Source organism: Rhizoctonia solani, chromosome 4, assembly GCF_016906535.1.
Source record: "Rhizoctonia solani chromosome 4, complete sequence".
NCBI classification, from domain to species: Eukaryota; Fungi; Basidiomycota; class Agaricomycetes; order Cantharellales; family Ceratobasidiaceae; genus Rhizoctonia; species Rhizoctonia solani.
In genome coordinates, this window is record NC_057373.1 from 3203193 (window position 1) to 3223493 (window position 20301).

At 46.4% G+C, this 20301-nt stretch overlaps 7 protein-coding genes across 7 annotated transcripts; 2 read left to right on the forward strand and 5 right to left on the reverse strand.

Moving 5' to 3' along the window:
• Window positions 1-731: 731 nt before the first annotated feature.
• RhiXN_01086 (glycosyltransferase family 2 protein) lies at window positions 732-1824 on the forward strand (the record flags this gene model as incomplete). Its single annotated transcript, XM_043320905.1, has 7 exons — window positions 732-853; window positions 904-1003; window positions 1059-1093; window positions 1148-1223; window positions 1272-1297; window positions 1349-1552; window positions 1605-1824. 7 exons carry the CDS (start codon window positions 732-734, stop codon window positions 1822-1824), a joined length of 783 nt encoding a protein of 260 aa, XP_043179917.1.
• A 1045-nt stretch (window positions 1825-2869) lies between these two features.
• RhiXN_01087 (uncharacterized protein) lies at window positions 2870-3272 on the reverse strand (the record flags this gene model as incomplete). Its single annotated transcript, XM_043320906.1, has 3 exons — window positions 2870-2884; window positions 2941-3132; window positions 3192-3272. 3 exons carry the CDS (start codon window positions 3270-3272, stop codon window positions 2870-2872), a joined length of 288 nt encoding a protein of 95 aa, XP_043179918.1.
• A 636-nt stretch (window positions 3273-3908) lies between these two features.
• Window positions 3909-5605, reverse strand: RhiXN_01088 (glycoside hydrolase family 16 protein; the record flags this gene model as incomplete). Its single annotated transcript, XM_043320907.1, has 11 exons — window positions 3909-4000; window positions 4061-4123; window positions 4175-4357; window positions 4442-4545; window positions 4599-4670; window positions 4722-4729; window positions 4782-4842; window positions 4899-4910; window positions 4973-4995; window positions 5054-5225; window positions 5283-5605. 11 exons carry the CDS (start codon window positions 5603-5605, stop codon window positions 3909-3911), a joined length of 1113 nt encoding a protein of 370 aa, XP_043179919.1.
• Window positions 5606-9764: 4159 nt separating this feature from the next.
• Window positions 9765-11500, reverse strand: RhiXN_01089 (uncharacterized protein; the record flags this gene model as incomplete). The annotated part of the gene is made up of 4 exons (XM_043320908.1): window positions 9765-10710; window positions 10746-10926; window positions 10984-11012; window positions 11079-11500. 4 exons carry the CDS (start codon window positions 11498-11500, stop codon window positions 9765-9767), a joined length of 1578 nt encoding a protein of 525 aa, XP_043179920.1.
• Window positions 11501-14683: 3183 nt separating this feature from the next.
• RhiXN_01090 (uncharacterized protein) lies at window positions 14684-15039 on the reverse strand (the record flags this gene model as incomplete). The annotated part of the gene is made up of 2 exons (XM_043320909.1): window positions 14684-14826; window positions 14892-15039. The coding sequence occupies 2 exons, from the start codon at window positions 15037-15039 to the stop codon at window positions 14684-14686; spliced, it is 291 nt and encodes a 96-aa protein (XP_043179921.1).
• Window positions 15040-17263: 2224 nt separating this feature from the next.
• RhiXN_01091 (F-box-like protein) lies at window positions 17264-18991 on the forward strand (the record flags this gene model as incomplete). Its single annotated transcript, XM_043320910.1, has 1 exon — window positions 17264-18991. The coding sequence occupies one exon, from the start codon at window positions 17264-17266 to the stop codon at window positions 18989-18991; it is 1728 nt and encodes a 575-aa protein (XP_043179922.1).
• A 356-nt stretch (window positions 18992-19347) lies between these two features.
• RhiXN_01092 (protein YOP1) lies at window positions 19348-20152 on the reverse strand (the record flags this gene model as incomplete). The annotated part of the gene is made up of 5 exons (XM_043320911.1): window positions 19348-19365; window positions 19441-19669; window positions 19718-19832; window positions 19905-19998; window positions 20066-20152. 5 exons carry the CDS (start codon window positions 20150-20152, stop codon window positions 19348-19350), a joined length of 543 nt encoding a protein of 180 aa, XP_043179923.1.
• Window positions 20153-20301: the final 149 nt, after the last annotated feature.

Genomic DNA, 20301 nt, shown 5'->3' on the forward strand with positions numbered 1-20301 from the left:
TGCTTTGGATCAACGCCGTTACTTCTGTACAATACAAAGAACTGGACGGGGGGCAAGGATGAGAAACACACCTAATGGCTGGTTTACCGGAATTAACTCAAGCGCATGTAATACAGTTGCTCCCTTGTCGAGACACCGGTTTGTCGGGGATATGTGGCGCGACTCTATCGAATCAGTGTCCTATTCAGCCAAACTCCATCTCAGGTATGCATTAGCCGAGATAAAAGGCCAATAGAAGCGGAGACTGGGCGGCGACCAGATTGGCATTGGCGAATGAGCATTTAAGATTAGGCGTTTCCCGCTAGTTCACGGGGAGATAAAGTAAAATACTCATGCAATCGGCCAATGGGATGACGCCTCCTCAACTGGGGTGCAATGCACAATTATCAGCCACTGAAGCGGTCCAACCAAGGGACCAAGTCCAAGTCTTATCTCATGTCGCTGCATGACTTCATTAAAGCCAGCCGTTTTCGGGGCGTGTTGGTCAACATATGCGTTCCTGAAAGAAGTCGAGAGTGTCCCATCGAAGACCGTCCAGGCCTATAAGCCATGTCATAGAGGTTAGTTGGTGGAGTAGGTGGAGTAGGTGGAGTACGTAAAGGAAGAGGCGAGAGTACAGCTGTGTAAATCCTCACGTGACACACTGTCATTTGCAAATCTCTTCCACGTCGCGACCTGTCACTCCCACTCATTTATACCCCCTTTGCATGTCAGATTCTGTTGTTGTGAACATGGCAGCACCCTACGGCGGAACTTTGACCACCTACAAATACTCTGTTATTTTACCGACTTATAATGAGCGGAAGAACTTGCCCGTTATCGTATGGTTGCTGGCCAAAACATTCAACGAATAGTGAGTGTATGTCGGGCGCGAAAAGAATTGCTAGACTGAACCACTTCTAGTAATATCGCATGGGAAATAGTAGTAGTAGACGACGCATCTCCAGACGGCACGCAGGACGTTGCCCTAGAGCTGCAAAAGGTCTACGGCGAAGATCATATTGTTCGTTGGGAATGACTATTTCGATAGGAGCGTACTGATCCACGATAAACCTCAGCTCTTAAAACCTCGGAGCGGGAAACTTGGTCTAGGGTGAGACATTTATCACTAGTCAAGTTCTATCTCGATGTTTACCGCAGCTTTCAGCACGGCTTACATTCATGGGCTCAAGTTTGTCACTGGCGATTTCGTTATTATTATGGATGCTGACTTCTCGCATCATGTGAGTCATGCCACTGTATTACGAACGATACGCTAAAACTCCACATAGCCCAAGTTTATCCCCGAATTTATCAAGTAAGTATCACACATGCTTTTGCTTTCGCTCCTGGTTAACTTTATGGTCAGATTACAACAAGCATACAACCTTGATATTGTAACGGGTACTCGTTATCGCAGCACCTCCACCCCACCCATGCCTGGGGATGCCCTAGTAATACCTGGGGGTGTTCACGGATGGGACCTCAAAAGAAAGTTTGTCAGTCGTGGGGCCAATTTCCTTGCAGACACAGTCCTGAACCCTGGTGTCAGCGACCTGACCGGAAGCTTCAGGTGTGTACCATGCCGGATTCGAGAAAGTATATTGATAATCGATTTTGTGCAGGCTGTATCGTAAAAATGTACTCAAGCATATTATCGAGCTGGTCGTATCTCGGGGCTATGTCTTTCAAATGGAGATGATGGTACGAGCCCGCGCTCTCGGATACACTGTGGGAGAGGTTCCGATTACTTTTGTTGACCGCATCTTCGGAGAGAGCAAACTCGGCGCAGATGAGATTGTAGGATATGCCAAGGGGGTCTGGGCCTTGTTCGTTGGTGTATAAATAAAACGCACTTTGTACGATCCACTATTTGTTGTTTGATTGGAATTTATTCACTCTGCCTTCACCCAAGTGTTAGAAAGAAAAGCCAGCTACTTCAGTGCCGATGGTTCTAGACATATTAACATATGCACTCAATAGGTATCTTGAAAGCACACCGAACCCATCAGCATAGTTTCCATCGTAGCGAGCCCTGAGCTGGTCGATGGCCATGCGCCCACTCCTTGGTCGTGTCCGAGTTAACCAGTGACTGAATAGGCCATAGATTTGACCTATGCCTCTCAATTGAGTCATTGACTTGACTATTCTACTGAAAACATCCTTGCAAATACCTAGAAACACCCAAGCGTAGATTATCTAGGCTCGCCTATACACGCCAACAATGCTCAAATGTCGCTCTTTTCCTTTTCGGACTCGAAGTTACTATCAATAAGCTATACGGCTTAGAGCATTCGCTTGATGGATACATGTGATGAAAGTCCAATAGATATATTTTGGACACAAAACAGCCTACTACGGAGTGCACGTGATGGTCGTCATTCATATTTAAAGAGCTACATGCGAACAAGGCAAACCGCTCACGCACGTGATGGACGGTTTCGCCTAATCAAGTATTATCCTGTCTGTCAACATCCATTATGGCGTTTTTCATAGCGAAATCAATACAGGGGAGGCACACATGCAAACATGAAAACTAGTTAATACAGGTTATCAATTCCTATATATGATTGTCTGCTCGGGAGAGCATCCATGTAAGTACGTGCACATATGCATGTGTAGTATGAAAAGCCAATAGTTTTGGCTATGCTATAGCGCTATGCACTACATATACTATACATGTCTTGTAGATTTTGCCTCTTATATATGTTTGCATGCTTGGGTGATCTGTTTCCTCCCAGACCATAGGTTTGGAAGTAGATGTGATGCATATAATCGAGAACAATGCTATTATATCCATAGAAGATATCGTAAGCCGTAGGGGCCAAAGTGCAATTACACGGCTGGTCAATGGATATGAATAATAGAACCTAGAACGATTGTTGTGCGTCTAACTATTGTTGACCTGGTAATTTTACTTCATGAGTGAGAGCACAGTGATGCATTGGATGTTGTACTCACCGCGACACGTTGAGCACGAGGGCACAGATCCAATGCTTGTTGGACAGTAAGTTCTTTCTTCTCACTTCCCATCCCGGCTTTGTTAGTATACGCAGGAACAACACATAGTGTTTCGGGCATAGATGTCCAGTTAATGCTTTGAGTGGTTGTGCCGAAGGCATCCACAGCTGGCTGAGTTCGGTTGACACTCCTCTGCGCGTAATAACGAGAGTTAGACCTAAGCACTGGTACATCAGAAGCATAAAACTTACCACATCATCTACAGGCTTTCCCTCTTGAGCGGCAGCAATTGCTGCGGTTGCAGCGGCGAGTATGAAGCGAGCGTAGAACATAATGGTTGTGCTAGTAGATAGGAGATTGAATGGAATAGATTCCTTGCTTGTCTTGGCTACCGTCCCAGCTGGTTAAATAGCTACGAGCTCTTGAATCATTGGTCTCATACCATTTCCATTTACTGCGTATTTGAACATGAGCACTTCGACCAAATTTGATCCTGAAATGCACTCAATCGGTGGGTTATCGGCAGTAGTAAATTTGAACTTTCTTGGCAGTTAACCGAGGGGCAATGTGTCTTAGATATCCATAACTCACCCAAGTAAATTTGAATTTTCATTCCAAGCGCAGCAATACGCCCGCTTCGCTATCCGCAGTCGCTTCGAATTGATACAGAATACCGTATTTGCATTCCTATTGACCAACCAGGTTGCTATATTTAATCTTAACTCTTGTTCGGGCAAATGATTCTGGTTCGCGACCAATAGTGAGTATAGCTGCGCATTGAATGGTAGATCGTATCAATTGTGACAAAGCAGGGGTTCACCGTTAGTCGGCCAGATGATCATTTGCCTGAAAGGTGAGGAAACGAATGATTACTCAATGTATTACTGAGGTCGCGACAATACATAGTTATAGATACGATGTTTAGCTCAAACCCAAAGAAAATCCCATGATTCTCATATAGCAGCGCTTCAGGAATGTCCCATGGTCTCGGAGTACATTTTCAGCGAAGCGATCTCCCAGTACGCATTCTTGAAACTCTCTGGATTGTTGTTGACATAGTCTGCAAGTCAAGGTAAATAACAAGCATATTGACTGACTGTGGATCCATAGAGTTTCTCACCAATACAAGTTCCGGGGCATCCAGCTCCTTTGAAAATCGCGTCTTGGCCAGCCCAGTCACCGCCTGAACCAAATTTAGTGGATCGTTAATTATGTCCCACAGGGAAGAACTTACACATCGTCAGGTTGATAATAACGTTCTGCAGCCCCATGATCTTCTTGAACTCACACTCATCAGACGAGTCCCAGGTAGCAGCAGGAATGCCAAAGTCTTTGGTGCAAATCAGCGGAAGCCCCTGCTTGACAGCAAACGGGACGTTCTTGTCATTGCGTCCCCAGAACCAGATAGAGATCTTTTCTCAGTCCTTTCGGTCACGAACCTAAGTCAACTATGTTATTATAGGACTGGAAGAAATCGATCATTTTTCCTACCATCCCGCACCCATCTTATTAAGAGCGGGTCCGTAAGAGTCCTGGCGGGCCCATTGGACAGGGCAACCTTGGTTGTAGTTGTGCAACCAGCTACAGTTCGTTGCGGTTGGTGTGCTGATTCACAGCAATAGTCAGTATTTTTCTCGTTTGGACCAACATCAGCTTACCCCGTCATCACGCGATTGGGAGCCACGACACAGCCAGTCACGGTATGGAGAGCGGAGTGATTAGGTGGTTGACTGATTGAATGGATCAGTAAATAGACCAGTATAAAAAACCAAATCTCATACTCGTGAACCTGGACGTTGTATCAGACTAACATTCGGAATATATAGACAAACGGCACTTACTCCCTCGAGAATATCAATCTCTCCATTGATTGGCCAGTTTTCTACTTGAGTCATCCAATATCTTTTGAGAGATGTAAGACGGTGGACGAAATATAAAGGCCAAATTTGAAAACTCACGCTGGCCACGTCCTAACCGTAGCAAGATTAGTTCCAAATGAGACCACCCATGCAGCACATGGAACCGAACTCACCCACATCCTTCGGGCATATGTTTCTATGAAGTTATTTGTGAGTGGTCCGTCTTAAATTGACACGGTCGATTATGTCCATACCAGATCAAATACCGAAACGCCAGTCGTCCACTGCTTCTTGGACTGAATACGAATAGAATCACGTCCAGGCCCGTTGGGGTCCAAAACGGTCGTCGAGTCGGCTCGCAATATAAGGTTCCCATTTTTCACCTCAGTAAGGTTTTTTGATATGGCTGTCTGCATGTCAACATAGCTGTATAAAAAAGAAAAAGGCTTTGGTTACTGGTTCAAACTAAAGAGCAAACCCTACTTGACGCGACCGTGCGTTGGATCCGGGATGGCCTCGAACGTGAAATGCTTATAAAAATCCTTCCCTTGAAAATCGTCCGTAAGTTTCCAAGTAGGATGGTCCTTGGCGCCAATGCCGACACCAACACCAACACCAACACCAACACCAACACCAATTGCACCATTGACATTTACGTCGGCATCAACCTCAACTTTGACACCCCTCTTATTTCCATGTTTGTGTCCATGTCTACGCAAGTAATGATTGTTGGAGTCCTCAAATCCAAGAGTCCCAGGAGCAACCCCTAAGAGCAAACCAAGAGCACAAAAAGAAGAGTAGCGCATATCGTAGCCAGGCTCAAAGTAAAAGTGGAGAGTAAGTGAAAGACCTGGGTTGTATTGCCCTATATTTATAGGTCGCCTTGGCCGGTGGTCGGTCGCCGTGCGACAAAGTTAATAAAAAACTGCTACCGGGTTCCTCCGCTACTCCGAAGTCCAGGGCTGGACAGGGCGCGACACGACGTCAATACGCTATGTATTACTGGGACCGAATTGAGCGATAATAAGGACGTGGGCTGAGCTAGAAGATACATCACGTCTATGATCAACTTCGAACGGCCCTCATAAACCCTCAAAATCAGGCAAAGTAAGACATGAAAGCCCGCAGGTAGGCTTGAATCTGCTTCTTCGGGCATCACCCCTTACCAGACTGTTCCTGATCGATTTATGTTCAGCCTAGGAATGCCAGAATCGGAATACCAAGCCGGAATGTTCGAACGCTATGACACATTGGCACTCCACATCTTTGTTACGATTACTAGCTTTTAATAATACAATGAGCTGATCATGAAGATACGGTTAAGCCCAAGTCTAGGACACTTTATAAATATTGAGATTGGGGGAGGCCAAATCAAATTCAAAACGGCATCGGTTTGAGTGTTGACGTTATTGTAACATTTACCTAATCTACGCGTTCAGCACAACCCAATTGCAAGGGCCTTCACCACGAGGGTCCAAATCGGTTTAAAGTCTTATAGCCCTTTCGAAAATGTTGTGGGATTCTATTTTTTACTCAACCGGTTTGGTGACTCCCAGCGGAACTTACCGCACGTGAGTTGCCACCCATATGAGTACCTGCTCCACTCGAGTGCCGAGTCTTGTAGTCACTCCAGACGCTTCAAAATGCTACCAGCGCGTAACATAACACCCGAGATGCGTACGTGCATCGTTCACTAGCGCTTGAAGGAGAGGTTGCGCGTCGCTGAATGTGCCGAGCTTTCCGGGCGATCGCAACAGAGGTCTATGTCCGATATGTTCATTTGTTCGCTGTAGTTCTTATTCGCGCGTATATGTTGATTTTCGAACTAATACAACTGCCTGTGAGCATATAGATAGGGTGGATGCGTTTTGTAGACACGCACCGGTGTGCCATCGAGGAGCACATCTCTATCTGGTACACCAGGGTGGCGGCTCACGTGCGGTGCGTTCCGCGGACAAAGTCACCAAACAACCGGTGGGGTAAAAAATCTACAGCCGTCGCGGAAATAGTGTGCACTTTTAATTTTCCGTCCGCTGTGGCCCCACCACAAATGATAATTACATTACATGACAAATTTGCCAATCGATTCATAGCCTAAAAAGTTCAGCATACTCAATGGAACAGCGTGCTCTCGTTACGGTGTAAGTGGGTCGTGCGTGCCCTCATCTATGGTGTGATTGTCAGCGCCATATTCAGCGTGTCGTTACAAAACAAGGCGAGCGGGGGGTACATTGGTGGCCATTCACGTGAGGCGTGTTCCGCGGACTAAGTCACCAAACAACGAGTAGAGCCACAGCCAGGCGGAAAGTTGAAAGTGCACACTATTTCCGTAACGGCTGTAATCCCACAACATTTCCGAAAGGACTGTAGCTAGTGCAGATCTTCAGCCGAATTATGACGATACCGTGTATCAGTCGTCACCGCTCATAATTTTTTCTGCTCATTTTTGTACCCATGATTTGGGCACTGACCATGCCCACAACAACTCTTGGGTTATGGACCTGCACCACGGCGAAAACTTCCACAATTTCGGACATCATTATAAATTCATTTAGTACCCACTTCCCAGACTGTCTGTTATCCAAATTCTCTGGGGCTATGATAAAATTGCATATCCCGTATTACCGCTGCCAATCTTTTAAGCGATTCAACGCTTAGTTCTAGATGGCCGCCAAATTCACACTTAGCTTACCTTAGAACTCTACCATTCCTCGGAGTCACATAACGAATCTATTTTGTTCTAGATCTGGAGTATTTCAAGCACTGTCTCATCGCTTGGGCGCGACTGGCTGGACCAACAATAAGGCATACGAGGACCGACGGCCAAGAGCTCAAGACATTGCGCAAGGATTCAGGCAACCACGCGAGAACTGGTTCATCGATTGTTTCTATGACGCTTTCTCGAAAATAGTAGACCTCAAAATAACTATTGGGACACAATGGTTAATCAGAAGCTAACCTGCAAAAGCTGTGGAAAGATACAACCATTTCACAGGAAGTATTACAAGACTATTCACCAAACGGACGACACTTCACGAATTCTCGAAGAATACTAAGTGCGCGAATGAGCCTAACCTGTCCGCTACTGCAAGATGTGTACACATCAATGGCTAGGTCTTGCGCTTTCCCTTGCCTATCCCTCTTGCGACCGCTCAGCCTTTGTATGATTCAGAGGCTGAAAAATCAATTATGGATTTAGTACGCGCATTACGGGCAATTTTTTGCATTTGTGCGATGGGGAGTATTGGTGGCTTGCCATATACGGTAGTGATGCGCAAACGCTCATCCCGACTAATTGACATTATTGTCCAAGGTATGCCGCCACTCCTGGGATGTGCGCATTCTCTCCGAGCTGTACTTCATTCTGTGCACTACACACAGCGCTTTTTATCACACTTCAACGAGTTATAAAGGGTGCCACGAAATGAGCCCTTTCGCTATCCCGCTCATTAGTTTGTTTAAACTCTCATTTATATGACTTCTCTGGTCTGTAGCCGTATTTACACTCCTGAAAGTAGCTCGGAGTTCAGGGATCAAATAAACAACTGGTGTGACCGTGTTCGCATTCCCCACATCCGATTCAACACCAGCGAAACCACGTATTTTGACAAGGCCGGTCACAAACTATACCGAGCTGTGCCTATTCGTAAGTCCCAGCTTCAAATTTGATAGATAAAGTTTTTGACGTTGATCACCTAGTTCCCAAAATAATCGTCCTGGGTGGCAGTAAGTCTTTTCGAATATAACTTTCCCTCATAGCACTGCTAACAATGGCTACCTCAGACCGAGCACAATACGACGAGCATTTTACAATGGTCCCAACAGATGCCCAAATCGGGTGGGGGACCAGCATTCGTAAAGCCGAAGAGAATTCAGCTCAAAATTTAATGATGTCTGGTTATTGTGTAAGTCTTTCTCGCTCTAAAGATGTACAATCCGAAATAACGCTGGGTCAAATAGTGTATTTAAAGGCTGAGGGCGGGTCTTCGACAAGGCCTTCTGGTCATGCATACACTCCTTTCGGGACTCTTACGAAACGCCTCGTCCCTGCTCTATGCCTCATGTGCTCAATCATTCCATCACTACCCTCCGCTCAGTCTTTCAGCGCCCATCTATATCCAGTCAATATGCCCGGCTCTATACCCGTGATTAGACTCAACTCTGCTTTCTTTTTCACAGCCTGATTCAATACCCCAATACATCTTCCTCCGTCCTAAACGTCTATCATGGCTACCCTTCCATCTCCAGCTCGTAGGCCCAGCCTCGGGTGTATCTGTTCTCTCTTCGGTCAGGTACACCCGGTGATGGATTCACATTTCATATACCTTTGCGTCATATCAAGTAATTTACGTTTTATCTTTTTACATCTTTACGCTGTATTGGTGGTGATCCTTGTGTCTATGATTTATGCGCGAAATATACCACGATGTACTTCACACCCACTCAGACTATTCAATTGATCGAATAACTTTACCCAGACTGATCAACAACTACGAGAGCACTCATTTGTACTGCCACTGTTCTTCCCGACTCGGTTGCCAAGACCAAGAAACAGCCAATCATATTTCAGGTAACAACATTTGGTGCTCACCTGCCAAGGTGTCCGAGTTTACAACATATGAACAACATGATAGAAAGGGTAGGAGAAGCCATGTAATAACATCGGAACTATATCATACATCAGATCCAGCACGGAGCAGACTGCACACCAAGTAACACAGAGTGGCGAAAGTGAACAAAAAAGCATCCACCAAGGCGAAGAGAAGAACTAAAACAAGCGCTAACGGAAATTGAAGGGAGAAGTGAACTGGTAAAGACTGTGTGGGTATGCGCTGAAACAAAAAAAGAAAAAGAAAAAAAAAGAAAAGAAAAAAGTTATGATACGACCAGTATCAAAACCAGGTATCCAATAGTAGACGACAACACAAGCACCTCTTGCAACGTTACACTTCGCTTGATACACCCTTACATAGGTGGTCCGCTAACCACCCCTGCTGCTACACCTCGCACGATCGCACCAATAGTCCTTCCCATAGAACTCACGCTACTCGATCGCCTCCTTCCTGCACTAGGCCTGGTATCTGGGGACACAGATGTAGGAGGCCTTGTGAACTGTTGGGATTGAGGAGGAAGTTCGTCAACTTGAGCCATCTCCAACTTGGTTATTTGGCTCCTTCCGCGATCTTCCTTAGGCGGAACCGCCGGTTCGGGGTCACAATTTGGAAAGCTTGGAGCGGTAGGTGTTCCAGATCGAGGAGTGGGGGCTTCCGATCCAGGTACGGGACTCAAGCGGTGTCCTTCGAACGCTTGTTGCTCCAACAACCGTCGCATAGCGGGCACAACGACTTCAGTCTTGGCCTTTTCGGCGCATTTGGTAGCAATGACCTCAGCACACTTGGCAGGGTTGGCCGTTTCAGCACATTTCGTCGTTAGTTCATCGCTCGCGTTAGGCGAAGGCGTGGCCGATGAGTTGGAGTTGTTGGGGCTGAGCTTGCCTTGGGATTTGGATCCGCGACAAGTTGGTGAGCGAGCTCCACGAGGAGAAACAGGAAGAGGAAACAAAGACTCCTCGTCTGTATCGTCTTCGGTACAAGCTCGCGGAACAGGGCAGGGAAGCGCCAAAGGATGTTTGAGCGCTTGTGCGGCAATAGCACCACATCGTCGAGTGGCAAGTGATGAGGGCGGCGGAGATGTTGTCCGACGCCCAGTGGACTTTGAGGGTCCAGTATGACACCCTTTATCTTCTGTGTCAGATTCAAACGCAAGCATATCTTCCCAACCATATGCAGTATTAGAACCTGGGTCACGTAGACCAGCTCGAGTTTCACGCTCTCGCTCTTCACGATCTTCTCTTCGCTTTCGTCGAGCGCCAGGGGACCAATGAACTACGCCGTCGAGTTTGGAGCAAGCACTTATGCAATCAGGGCAGCATTCTCGGAGTGGTACGGTGGCACATGCGGAGGGAGGAGGCATACTGTTCGATCGGGTAGGGGCCCGAACGAGTACGGACGGCAGGGAGGTGGACTCATCATGTGGAACGAGTGGGCTGTTGTTAACCGGGGACGAGGAGCGACAACCGGTTCGGATGAAGCAAATGACGAGGCAGGCTCTGTGCTATGCTGAGAGTCTGAACGATGCACAAGACACGGCCTCAGCGGAAGGGATGAATAGGATGACGGCTCACAAGGGGCCTGCTTGTGTTTACGCCCAAGCCTAAAGTTAATTCAGCAAGGTCAGAGGCGTGAAATTACGTTTGAATTAACGGGAAAATGAACGCACCCTGGGATGCGAACACCAAGCAAGGGGGCTGAGGGGCTATGCTCTCTATCCGGGTCTGAAACGCGGCGCTTGGAAGTTGTCCAGGAGCCAACCGCCAGCATACGAGCTGCAAGGCCAGGGGATTTCATCGGGTTGTCGGGAATGATAAGGCAGGTATTCTGAAAGCGTACATGAGCAGGACAACCATCACTTTCAGATTTTCCGCTCGACGCAGAGGGACTGTGTGCTGCTGGGCTTGATACTCGAGGTAATTCGAGGGTAACCCAGCCGTTGGGGGAAGTGTCGGATGCAGATAAAATCGAGCGAGAGAGTGAGGGTACTGGTGAGGTTATATCTGTAGGTGATACCGGCGCTTGTGCGGTACGCGTCTCTTCCATATCTAGACCTAGACTAGACCGGGGGATACGCAACGCAGATAACATAGCGAGAGGTGCACGCAAAGTGGGTGTGGTCGTCTACAAGTGCATTTGCATGGAACGACTAGCTCTGTCAAGCTCAGGTACCCCTGCAAACCACGTGCCGCACAGACCAGCAGTGGGGATCTCCATTGATTGGCAATAGACAAACAATTTCATCACAAGTTGGAGCCTTGTTGTCGAGATCCCTAGCATGACCTCACTGCCACTCTGCCTTGCACACCCCTCATGGTCGACTGACCTCATTCTCTAACTAAGTCATCCATATATTCCTCAGTTTAGTGACCAGCGTCAGTTACATCATACTTATCGACCTAGTTCCACTCGTACCACACGAAGGTGCTGGCATTGTGGTCCCTGAACGCGTGATACCTTGAATTACATTGATTTGAAATATTTCTCTCTGTTGTCAACATACTAATTCTACGACACGTTGTTCGTCTCGATCCCGCATACAACTTGGTTCTCAGCAAGTCAAGCGAGTGTCATTGGAAGGGATTGAGATTGATAGTGCGCCTGGACAAGCCTGGAATAACTTCGTTTTCCCATGCTACCTGTTGCTACTCCTTTTAGGCTTCTTGTGCGCGAGGCCAGGGACTAACTTTGGTAACCGATTAGGGCTGCCGTCCACGGTATATTTCGACGAATACTCACGTAACGAAGTGTAACCTTGTCGTAACCTTTCGGTGCACAGTCTGGCTCTAGCTGCTGTAAGTCGGCAAGTGAATTGGGTTTGCACTTAGTATCTGACGATTATGGACGCAATATTCTATTCAACATTTTGTGTAAACATGTTACGAGATAGTGTACCTCATGAAAAAGGACCTTCTTTCAATCTCCAAGTGCTTCTAGGATATGTTTTATAGAGGACTCCATCTTGTCGATATTGAGGAAGTTTGGTATCATATAGTTAGGGCGATTTTTCCCGTAGCTTATCATGGAGTCACGAAATATTCTATAGTTCTGCGATCGTTTTGTAAGCTACATACAAGCCTGATATTGTCAGGCTAAGTTTGCGACAACTAGCTGGGAATGGCGTTTGACCATGAATCTGCACAATCAAATACTCAGTTCAGGCAAAAAGGCTAAATATGGCCGATGGTGAACGAGGATCATGCCAATCTGAGTTGAATAAAGGTATACACGAGGCCGGGGCCTGAGGCAAGAGGAGAAGAAGAAAGATACCACTGTAATGAGGGGTCTCTCCTAACCAGCATATATTATATACCCCACCCTGTTAAATTAAAGGTCTGCCGATTTGTAAAAGCGGGTTGGTCCGGAGCTCGTAGCTCTCACGAGGCTAACCTAGAGTAAAAATTGCTCATTGAGCGAAGTGCCATGTGTCCCAACGAGACTGTAGGTTGGTCTTCCAACGCCTATCTTCCTGATCTTTTAAATGACAGTGCTCATCATCGTGTTCGAGGCGCGATGCGTATATCTATTATCGGAATTCAATATTGTATTGATCGGGGATTGAGTGCGTGTTGTATCTATCTCTCTGTGGGTATGTTTCTAGTGAATAGCCCACAATTATTTATAGGTGTAACATATCACCACTACGACACAGAGTGTGTTCGCTAAAGCACGAGTAGAGCCTTGTCTGAGGGTGGGTGTCTGTGTGATTCAGGAGGCTGAATGCCGATACTTGGACTAGATAGACGCTCAATACCTTTGAAGTTGATCGCTCCTGCATTACACAGAAGGGAAGAGCAAGTATAGGGGGAAGACAGACAGTCGAGACTTACTCGGCATGAATCGGCTCTTCACCATCAAGATGCCGAACAAATATCTCGAACAATTACACGAGTGGTGTCTCGAACAATCGCTGGTCGGAGAATTCTATGCAACGGCCCTACCGATCTAAGCGAGGGCACGCGAGGATTGGCACTGGGGTGCTGGATGATTGACTGCGTAACTTCTCCAAGGCATCATTTCGATTGACGTTGGTAGCACAAGGGCTTAGATCAGGGGGGTGAACATGTGTACCTGGATCTCTCATTGGAGCGCGGAACCTGATCGGAAAAGCGACCCATCAATGAGTCGCTGGAATGTAGATTAAAGCGGAAAGCGGAAATTGAACCATGGTTAACAGTCGGTTTTATTTGTGGATCGCTTTCTCATACAAGCAACCAGAGAAACTATCTGGAACTTTGCTAGTTCAAATCTTGCTTGGATATCAACCCTACTCTAAATTAAACAATTAATGTCAGACACTGACACTATTTTCTTGAAACTCATCAAATCTTTTATTGGCATCAGCCATGTCTGGTTACAAGCTGGAACAAGCGGTCGACTTTAAGACTATATATTGATTATTTATAATTGATAGTGGCGCATACACTCTTATAGCTATGGCATTTCTCGGGGGGTAAAACATCTTAAAGTGAGGTGGGGTCACGAGGTCGGCGAGGATCGGGCACCATGATTAACTCCGCTGGCTTCACTTCGTTTGAAAAGCTGTAGGCTTCTATGCTTTACAAAACAGTTTACTTCACCTGACCCATAGGGGGTAGTCGATATGTAGCTCTCGCGGCGTTGTTTTCATATACATGTAACTCTGGCCAAATGAGGGTCTGGGCTTTCTAAAGATTTGAATTGTATCCACAATCGATCGACTCGTGATCGAAGGGTAGGCTCAAAAAGGATAATCTGTCCAACAGCGTTTTTAACAAAACTTCGGAGATGACAAGTCTTTCTGGAGCTCATAGAGGCAATGCCCGTACGTGATAACTTGATTGTCTCCGAGTTCGAATACAACATGGTGAACATCACTATCTGAATTTCACACTAACACGAAGTCATCACTGAAAGAATACGTTACAAGGTCGAACACATCATGTTCAAATAATACCATGGTCTAGGCTATTCAGAGACTGGAGTGGGATGGTGCCTTTATCCACACTTTCTTTTTGGTCAAGCTCCGGAGCTAGTTCACGCCGACTGTTACGTGGGAGGCAAGTAGTACCCCATGCATGTGGATCATCTATTGCCGAGCAGAAGTATAAATCGCTCATGTACTCATCGTGAAACTTACGTCTAAATCCGATGGCTTTATATCTATTCGATCCTCCACCAATCAATGATCGAGTTGCGTTGTTATACGTTAAATTTGACATTGGACACTCCCCTTAATAGTACATTTTAATTAGCACATATTGGCTATCAAGAATCAAATATTCTAGCGTATGATTATTGGTTATGGTCATATGCCAAGACGATTTGTTTGCCTACCAGGTATGCATGTTCCGATTTATCGATCATCATTACCAATTTAACCCGAGCGTTGCGAGGACTACTTCCTGTACCAACCAGAGGAACAGGTGTTCCATCGACTACGGACGAATAGTGTACAATTGGTCAATACAGCCCGAATATCACGAATGCTAATGATACTTACTCTTCACACTTGCGGTATACATATCGCCAGACTTATTGATATCCCATTCAAGTTTACGATGTGTCCTTTGCGACCACGTTTCGAGTTGCTCCAGCCAGTTGACAGTTTCTTCAGGGACGCCGGGGGGACAGAGCATGTATCTTCTCATAGTTCCGTAGAGAATACGTAGTGCAACTAGTGGGTGGTAAGTAGACTTATCAACGCTACATGGGTATTTTATAGACTTGCATGCCCACCGAGTTGGTATGTTATTGACGCGAAAAAAACACGAGTTAGCTGCATGTTTTTTTGGCGCCCGTCTTAAACCTGTGGGCTGGCGGTAGCTATCTCAATGAGAAAATCTAGATCTCGGCGTAAATCCTGGACTTGCGACATGCTCTTCCTCGGAGATTGGTCCGGGTAGTCCATTGGTTCATACCTACTAGTAGAAGCGTTCCGTTGATTTTCCTAAAATTGCATTCGCCCTAATCGGAGTCGGAGGAGTTTGACACAATAGCCTTGAAGCTCGTTGCAACTTGTGCATAGCCTAGGAACTATGAGATATTTGCGAGTGTTTGAGGAAAAAGTTGTTCTAACCAATCTCGGGTGGCAGCGTGCCACGCGATTTTCATTTAATCCCCGTATCATAAATGTATGCATCCCCAACTCGGAATCTTTGAAAAGCTCTCAGGGAGAGGGCCTTAAAGGCCTGCTTCTTAGGGTACGCACAACGGTCTCAGAACGGTAGCTATACATGGACTTGCAAGAACTCTGTTTGCTTTTCAAAGGGCAAAAGAAATCTGTCCAATCTGGAATGAAGATGGAACGCTTTTATTTTTTTATCGTATCTAGACAAGCATCTGATTTATTCTGTGTGGGATTACTGTGACAGGTGAGCCGCAGCGTGCGGAGGACTCACATGCAATACTTGACCAGGGAACGGAGGTCCCTAGTCACGTGAGCCACCTTATTCGATTCCGTCCATACCACCTAGAATAATGCATCAGCCGCGCTGATTGTTCCTGCCCTTTTATATCATAAAGTTCTGTTGGGTCGCACTGCGAGATCTTATATTGCTATAGGTTCAAATCACAGGTGGCATCCATTCTTGCTTGATTTTCAACAACCTACGGGCTAACGTGTTCAAGAATCTTACGATATCAATGTCCACCACATCGAACCATCAATTTAAACACGACGTACTATGTCACCTACAATGGCTGACCAAGGGAGTAACATGGGCCTCAGATGTGAAGGAATAAAAGGCTGGTCGGGGTAGTGACTGTATGCGTCATTGTGAGTGTCATATCTATTACACATTGCAGGCTTTAAAGGTAAAAACAATCCGGATTTCTATGTGGATTTCTAAGAAGTTCAGCATAAGCCCTTAGCTACTTATTGGCAGCCATATATTCATAGCAATGATAAAAGATTATGTTTCCCCTAAAACTTTTGGGTGAAGCACAGGTTATGGCATACAGATGATCATCTGTGGTTCCACATTGAAATGTAGCAGTGCAAGGAGATACATCTGAAAAAAGATCACGAGCGTTAATTCTCGTGTGCCAGAGAGCTAGCGATGTAACCGAGTGAAATTCTATAACTAGCTTACAACACCCAGCTTTCAGGGCCAGAAATCCCCCCTCCCCGGCTCTTCAATCCGGTCAAATACCATGTTCGAACAACTACATATATAAAATGTAGCCGTAGTTCGGTTACTAATATCTTCCACTCACTCTAAATACACTGTGTCTTGGCTGAACGAATCTATTTAATTCGATCAGTCAAATAATGGATTGAATAGCTTGGAATTTTGGGTGTGTATTTACATGGCTGGATGCGTGAGTGAAGTACGATATATGTGTCCTCTAAGATCATGGTTTTAATTTGATTGGGGTAATAATAAAAGCTTTACCTTCTGGATCCTGCTCATGATGAGGATGACCATCCTGTGGCTGAAAGCTACATACTAGGATGTAGGGATATCGATGAGGACTAAATATAGAAAGTACTACCTGTATTGTTAAGCTCAATGTTAGTGATAGTGTAATCCTATTTATGTGGGTGGGTCTCACCAAACCGTGTTCATCCTGAGAGTATGAATTGCTTGTTGATGTTCGAGTAGGCATTTGATACCAGCGCTTCTTTCTGCATTAGGGACTCAGGTGGGCGCTCGTGGGGCTCGGACGTAGGACCATAACACGATCACCTGTTTACTTCATCAATTGCGCGCGTCATATACCGTCATTCATACATTCCAAATATACAATATTGTTGGCGAGCTTGAATAGTCTGGTATGGAATTCTTATCACCTATATGTGTTGGAACCATAGCGCGATTGGACTTTAGTAACAACCATCCCCATTTCTTATACAGTAACCGGTTTATATCTATGGTACACATTCAGCGAATTGGTACGCACAACGGAAACATCTCAGCGCCGGACCATAAGCAGAATTTGTTCCAAGTTTATAAACAGTGGAAAGAAATATCCGAACAACTCTCGTCGACTGTCAACGACTATGCTGGTGCCTGTAGTAGATTAGCTACTGTAGCCTCAACGGCAGATCGGTCGACGATCGAAACCGTCTTTACCAGTGTCGACCAGGGCTTGCATTACCTGGGGGCAAATGAGGAAAAATTGACTGCAGCAAAGCAACTTCTTAGCGCACTCAGAAATAGAGTCTCAACCCTATGCCCGATTGACATACTACCGGACGAAATACTCGGGTACGTTTTTGAGTTGGCAAGCGTGCCTTGCGTACAATCGAATCGCAATGAACAAGCACAATGCCATATAGTCATATGCCCCGAGTTACTCTCAAGTGTCTGCATTAGGTGGCGCCATGTCGCAAGCAATACATATAACCTATGGACTCACCTTGACCTCATTCCTACCGCTCAGTCATCCCACAAGCTATACAACCGTTCGCGAATATGGCTCCGCAAGGCTAGATCTGCCCCACTTCACGTTCATATCCGCCAACGTTCCTGCGCAAAAAAGGATGAGATTATACAGGTTACTGGGTTTTTAGCGCCCATTATGAGGCAATTACATACAATCCACCTCGAGGCGGACTGTCATACTATGGAATTATTCCAGGCGGTTTTGGGATGCTGGATTGAATTTGGCCAACCAGGCTCGACCAAGTCTCTTATTTTGCACAGGCCGGGCCCAAGTAGTCTCATGAGTCATCCAGGTATCCGCTCGCCAGACGAGCAGCTACTTGACCATTTACAAACGCAACACCCCGACGAACATTTAGATCGATTCTTACTACCACTGCGCACAATCCGCTTGCACAACGTATATATAGGATGGGGGACAGCGGCTCTTTGCAGATTATCTGAATTACATCTCGAGGCACTTCCAGCTTGGGTTGGCCTGACGATTAGCCAACTGATTTTGACGCTCCGCGCGAGCCCAGAAATTCGCTCGCTGAAGATAGCTAGAGTGGGTATTGTAGATGCGCTTACGGAGGGTGAAGATCCTTCTCAACCTATCTATCTCGGCAACCTTGAGTGTCTGGGCTTGCTTGGGGCCGACTTTGAAGTGCTAAAACGGCTCCTGACCCTTGTTGTCCCAGGAAAATCACCACTATCTATAAGTATGAACTTATACGAGCAAGACCGTATTCTACCTGAACTCCAATCATTCCTTGATCGATCAAGTGTTTCGGCTTTGTACCTCGATGCAGGGGAACAAAATTGGGTACCCGCTCTTTTTGGATGTATGCCGTGCTTAAGGTCCCTGGCTATACGGGGCTTTCACCTCTCTCGGGATAGTTTCCCTGATTCACCACCGGAGCAACTAACTGCTATATGCGCTCCCAATCTCGAGTCGCTTTACTTTATTGGGTGTCGAGTAGGTATAAAGCCGTTGCGGGGTATGGTCGCTGCTCACTCGGGCACTCTTCGATCTCTGAAGCTCTGGCGGACCAATCTATATGCGGATTCTCTGTCGGACGTTCCCGACACTGATACTGGTGATGTGCTCGACACATTGACCGATCTAATCCCGCACGTCCAACGTTCCTGTCAAATGAATGATTACCCCGTGTTGAATTGGGATGTGTGCGATCGTTTTAGGGGGTGTAATGTCATCACCCCCTATGATTGATAGTCTGGGTCTCGAATGAATATTCTGAGCTCTCCATGGTTTCGCCTGTTTCTTTGTAACAATAACTTGTGCATGTGAAAATAGTGATCGGTTATGTAACCGCAGTCGAGCGGAGCCAAATAAATCGCGCGATCGCAAATCAATTTGGCCTTTCAGGGAAACGTATAACCGAGCTCACACGCTGATGGAGAATTCAACAGTCAATCACTAATTCTATGCGACAAGATATCCACCGATGGTACAGGAGACACACTCTTTATAAAAACACAGTTCTTCGGGCCGAGTGCAGAAAGGAGAAGGGATGAGAAATGAAAATCACACTACAGGCGAGTCAAAATGACATGATCTTCAGAGACTTAGAGGCTGTCGTTGACCTAGAAAACAAGAGTATTGTCAGAATCAAAGGATTAAAATAGGCGATGGTGGCCACGAACAGCATCAGTGCTCACCTTGGTGCGGAGAGAGTCGGCGGGAGCGGGTCCAGTCGTGATGTAGGGGGCAACCACGGGGCGGAGGACGGACTGGTGGAGGACGCGGGCGCCACGGGTAGCGGGAAGCTGGAGCCAGAGGACAAACGCGGTCTTGAAGATGTAGTAGAAGGGGAAGTAGTAGAGGACCATGCGCAGGGCAAAGGACTCAAGGAAGTTGAAGAATCCAAAGACAGTCCAATAGGTGAGCCTGGAAGATGGATTAGGTCATATGCATCGATCTAAGGCGCAAGCTTACCATTGGATGTCATCCTCAGCTTGGGGAGACTCGATGGCTTTGAGCGAGAGGTAAGCGGGGAGAGCCCATCCGATGAGGTTGGAGACGGGGGAAGCAAAGGCGTTGATGAAAATCACTACCGTAAATCACAAATTTGATCAGATTACCATGCTCGATTTTATGTAAAACGGATATAAATTTTACTTACGGAGTGTGATGAGACCAGCGGCGCCGATAACACCATAAGCCTTGGGGACCTGAGTGCGTTGCTCGAGGTTCAGGAGGACGGGGTACTTGTTAAGCTGGATTGCGATCAAACGCATTAATTCACGCGACCATGATTCCGAGCTAATATAATGTGATCCTTACCTCCTTATCGAGCTGGGCGACGTAGTAGGAAGCTTGGGTGGAGAGCTGTTGAACAGCGGGATGAGTCTTGACTTGTTCAGCGGACATCGTGATCTAGGGATATGCGATGCGCAAATGGGCAAATGGGCAGATCAGGGCTCGTCAGTATCTGATAATGCGTTGAACACTGGACATTGACCACACTTACGTTGGTTTACTGGGCTTTTAATTCAAGTTAAAATTTGAGGTCGTGCTCG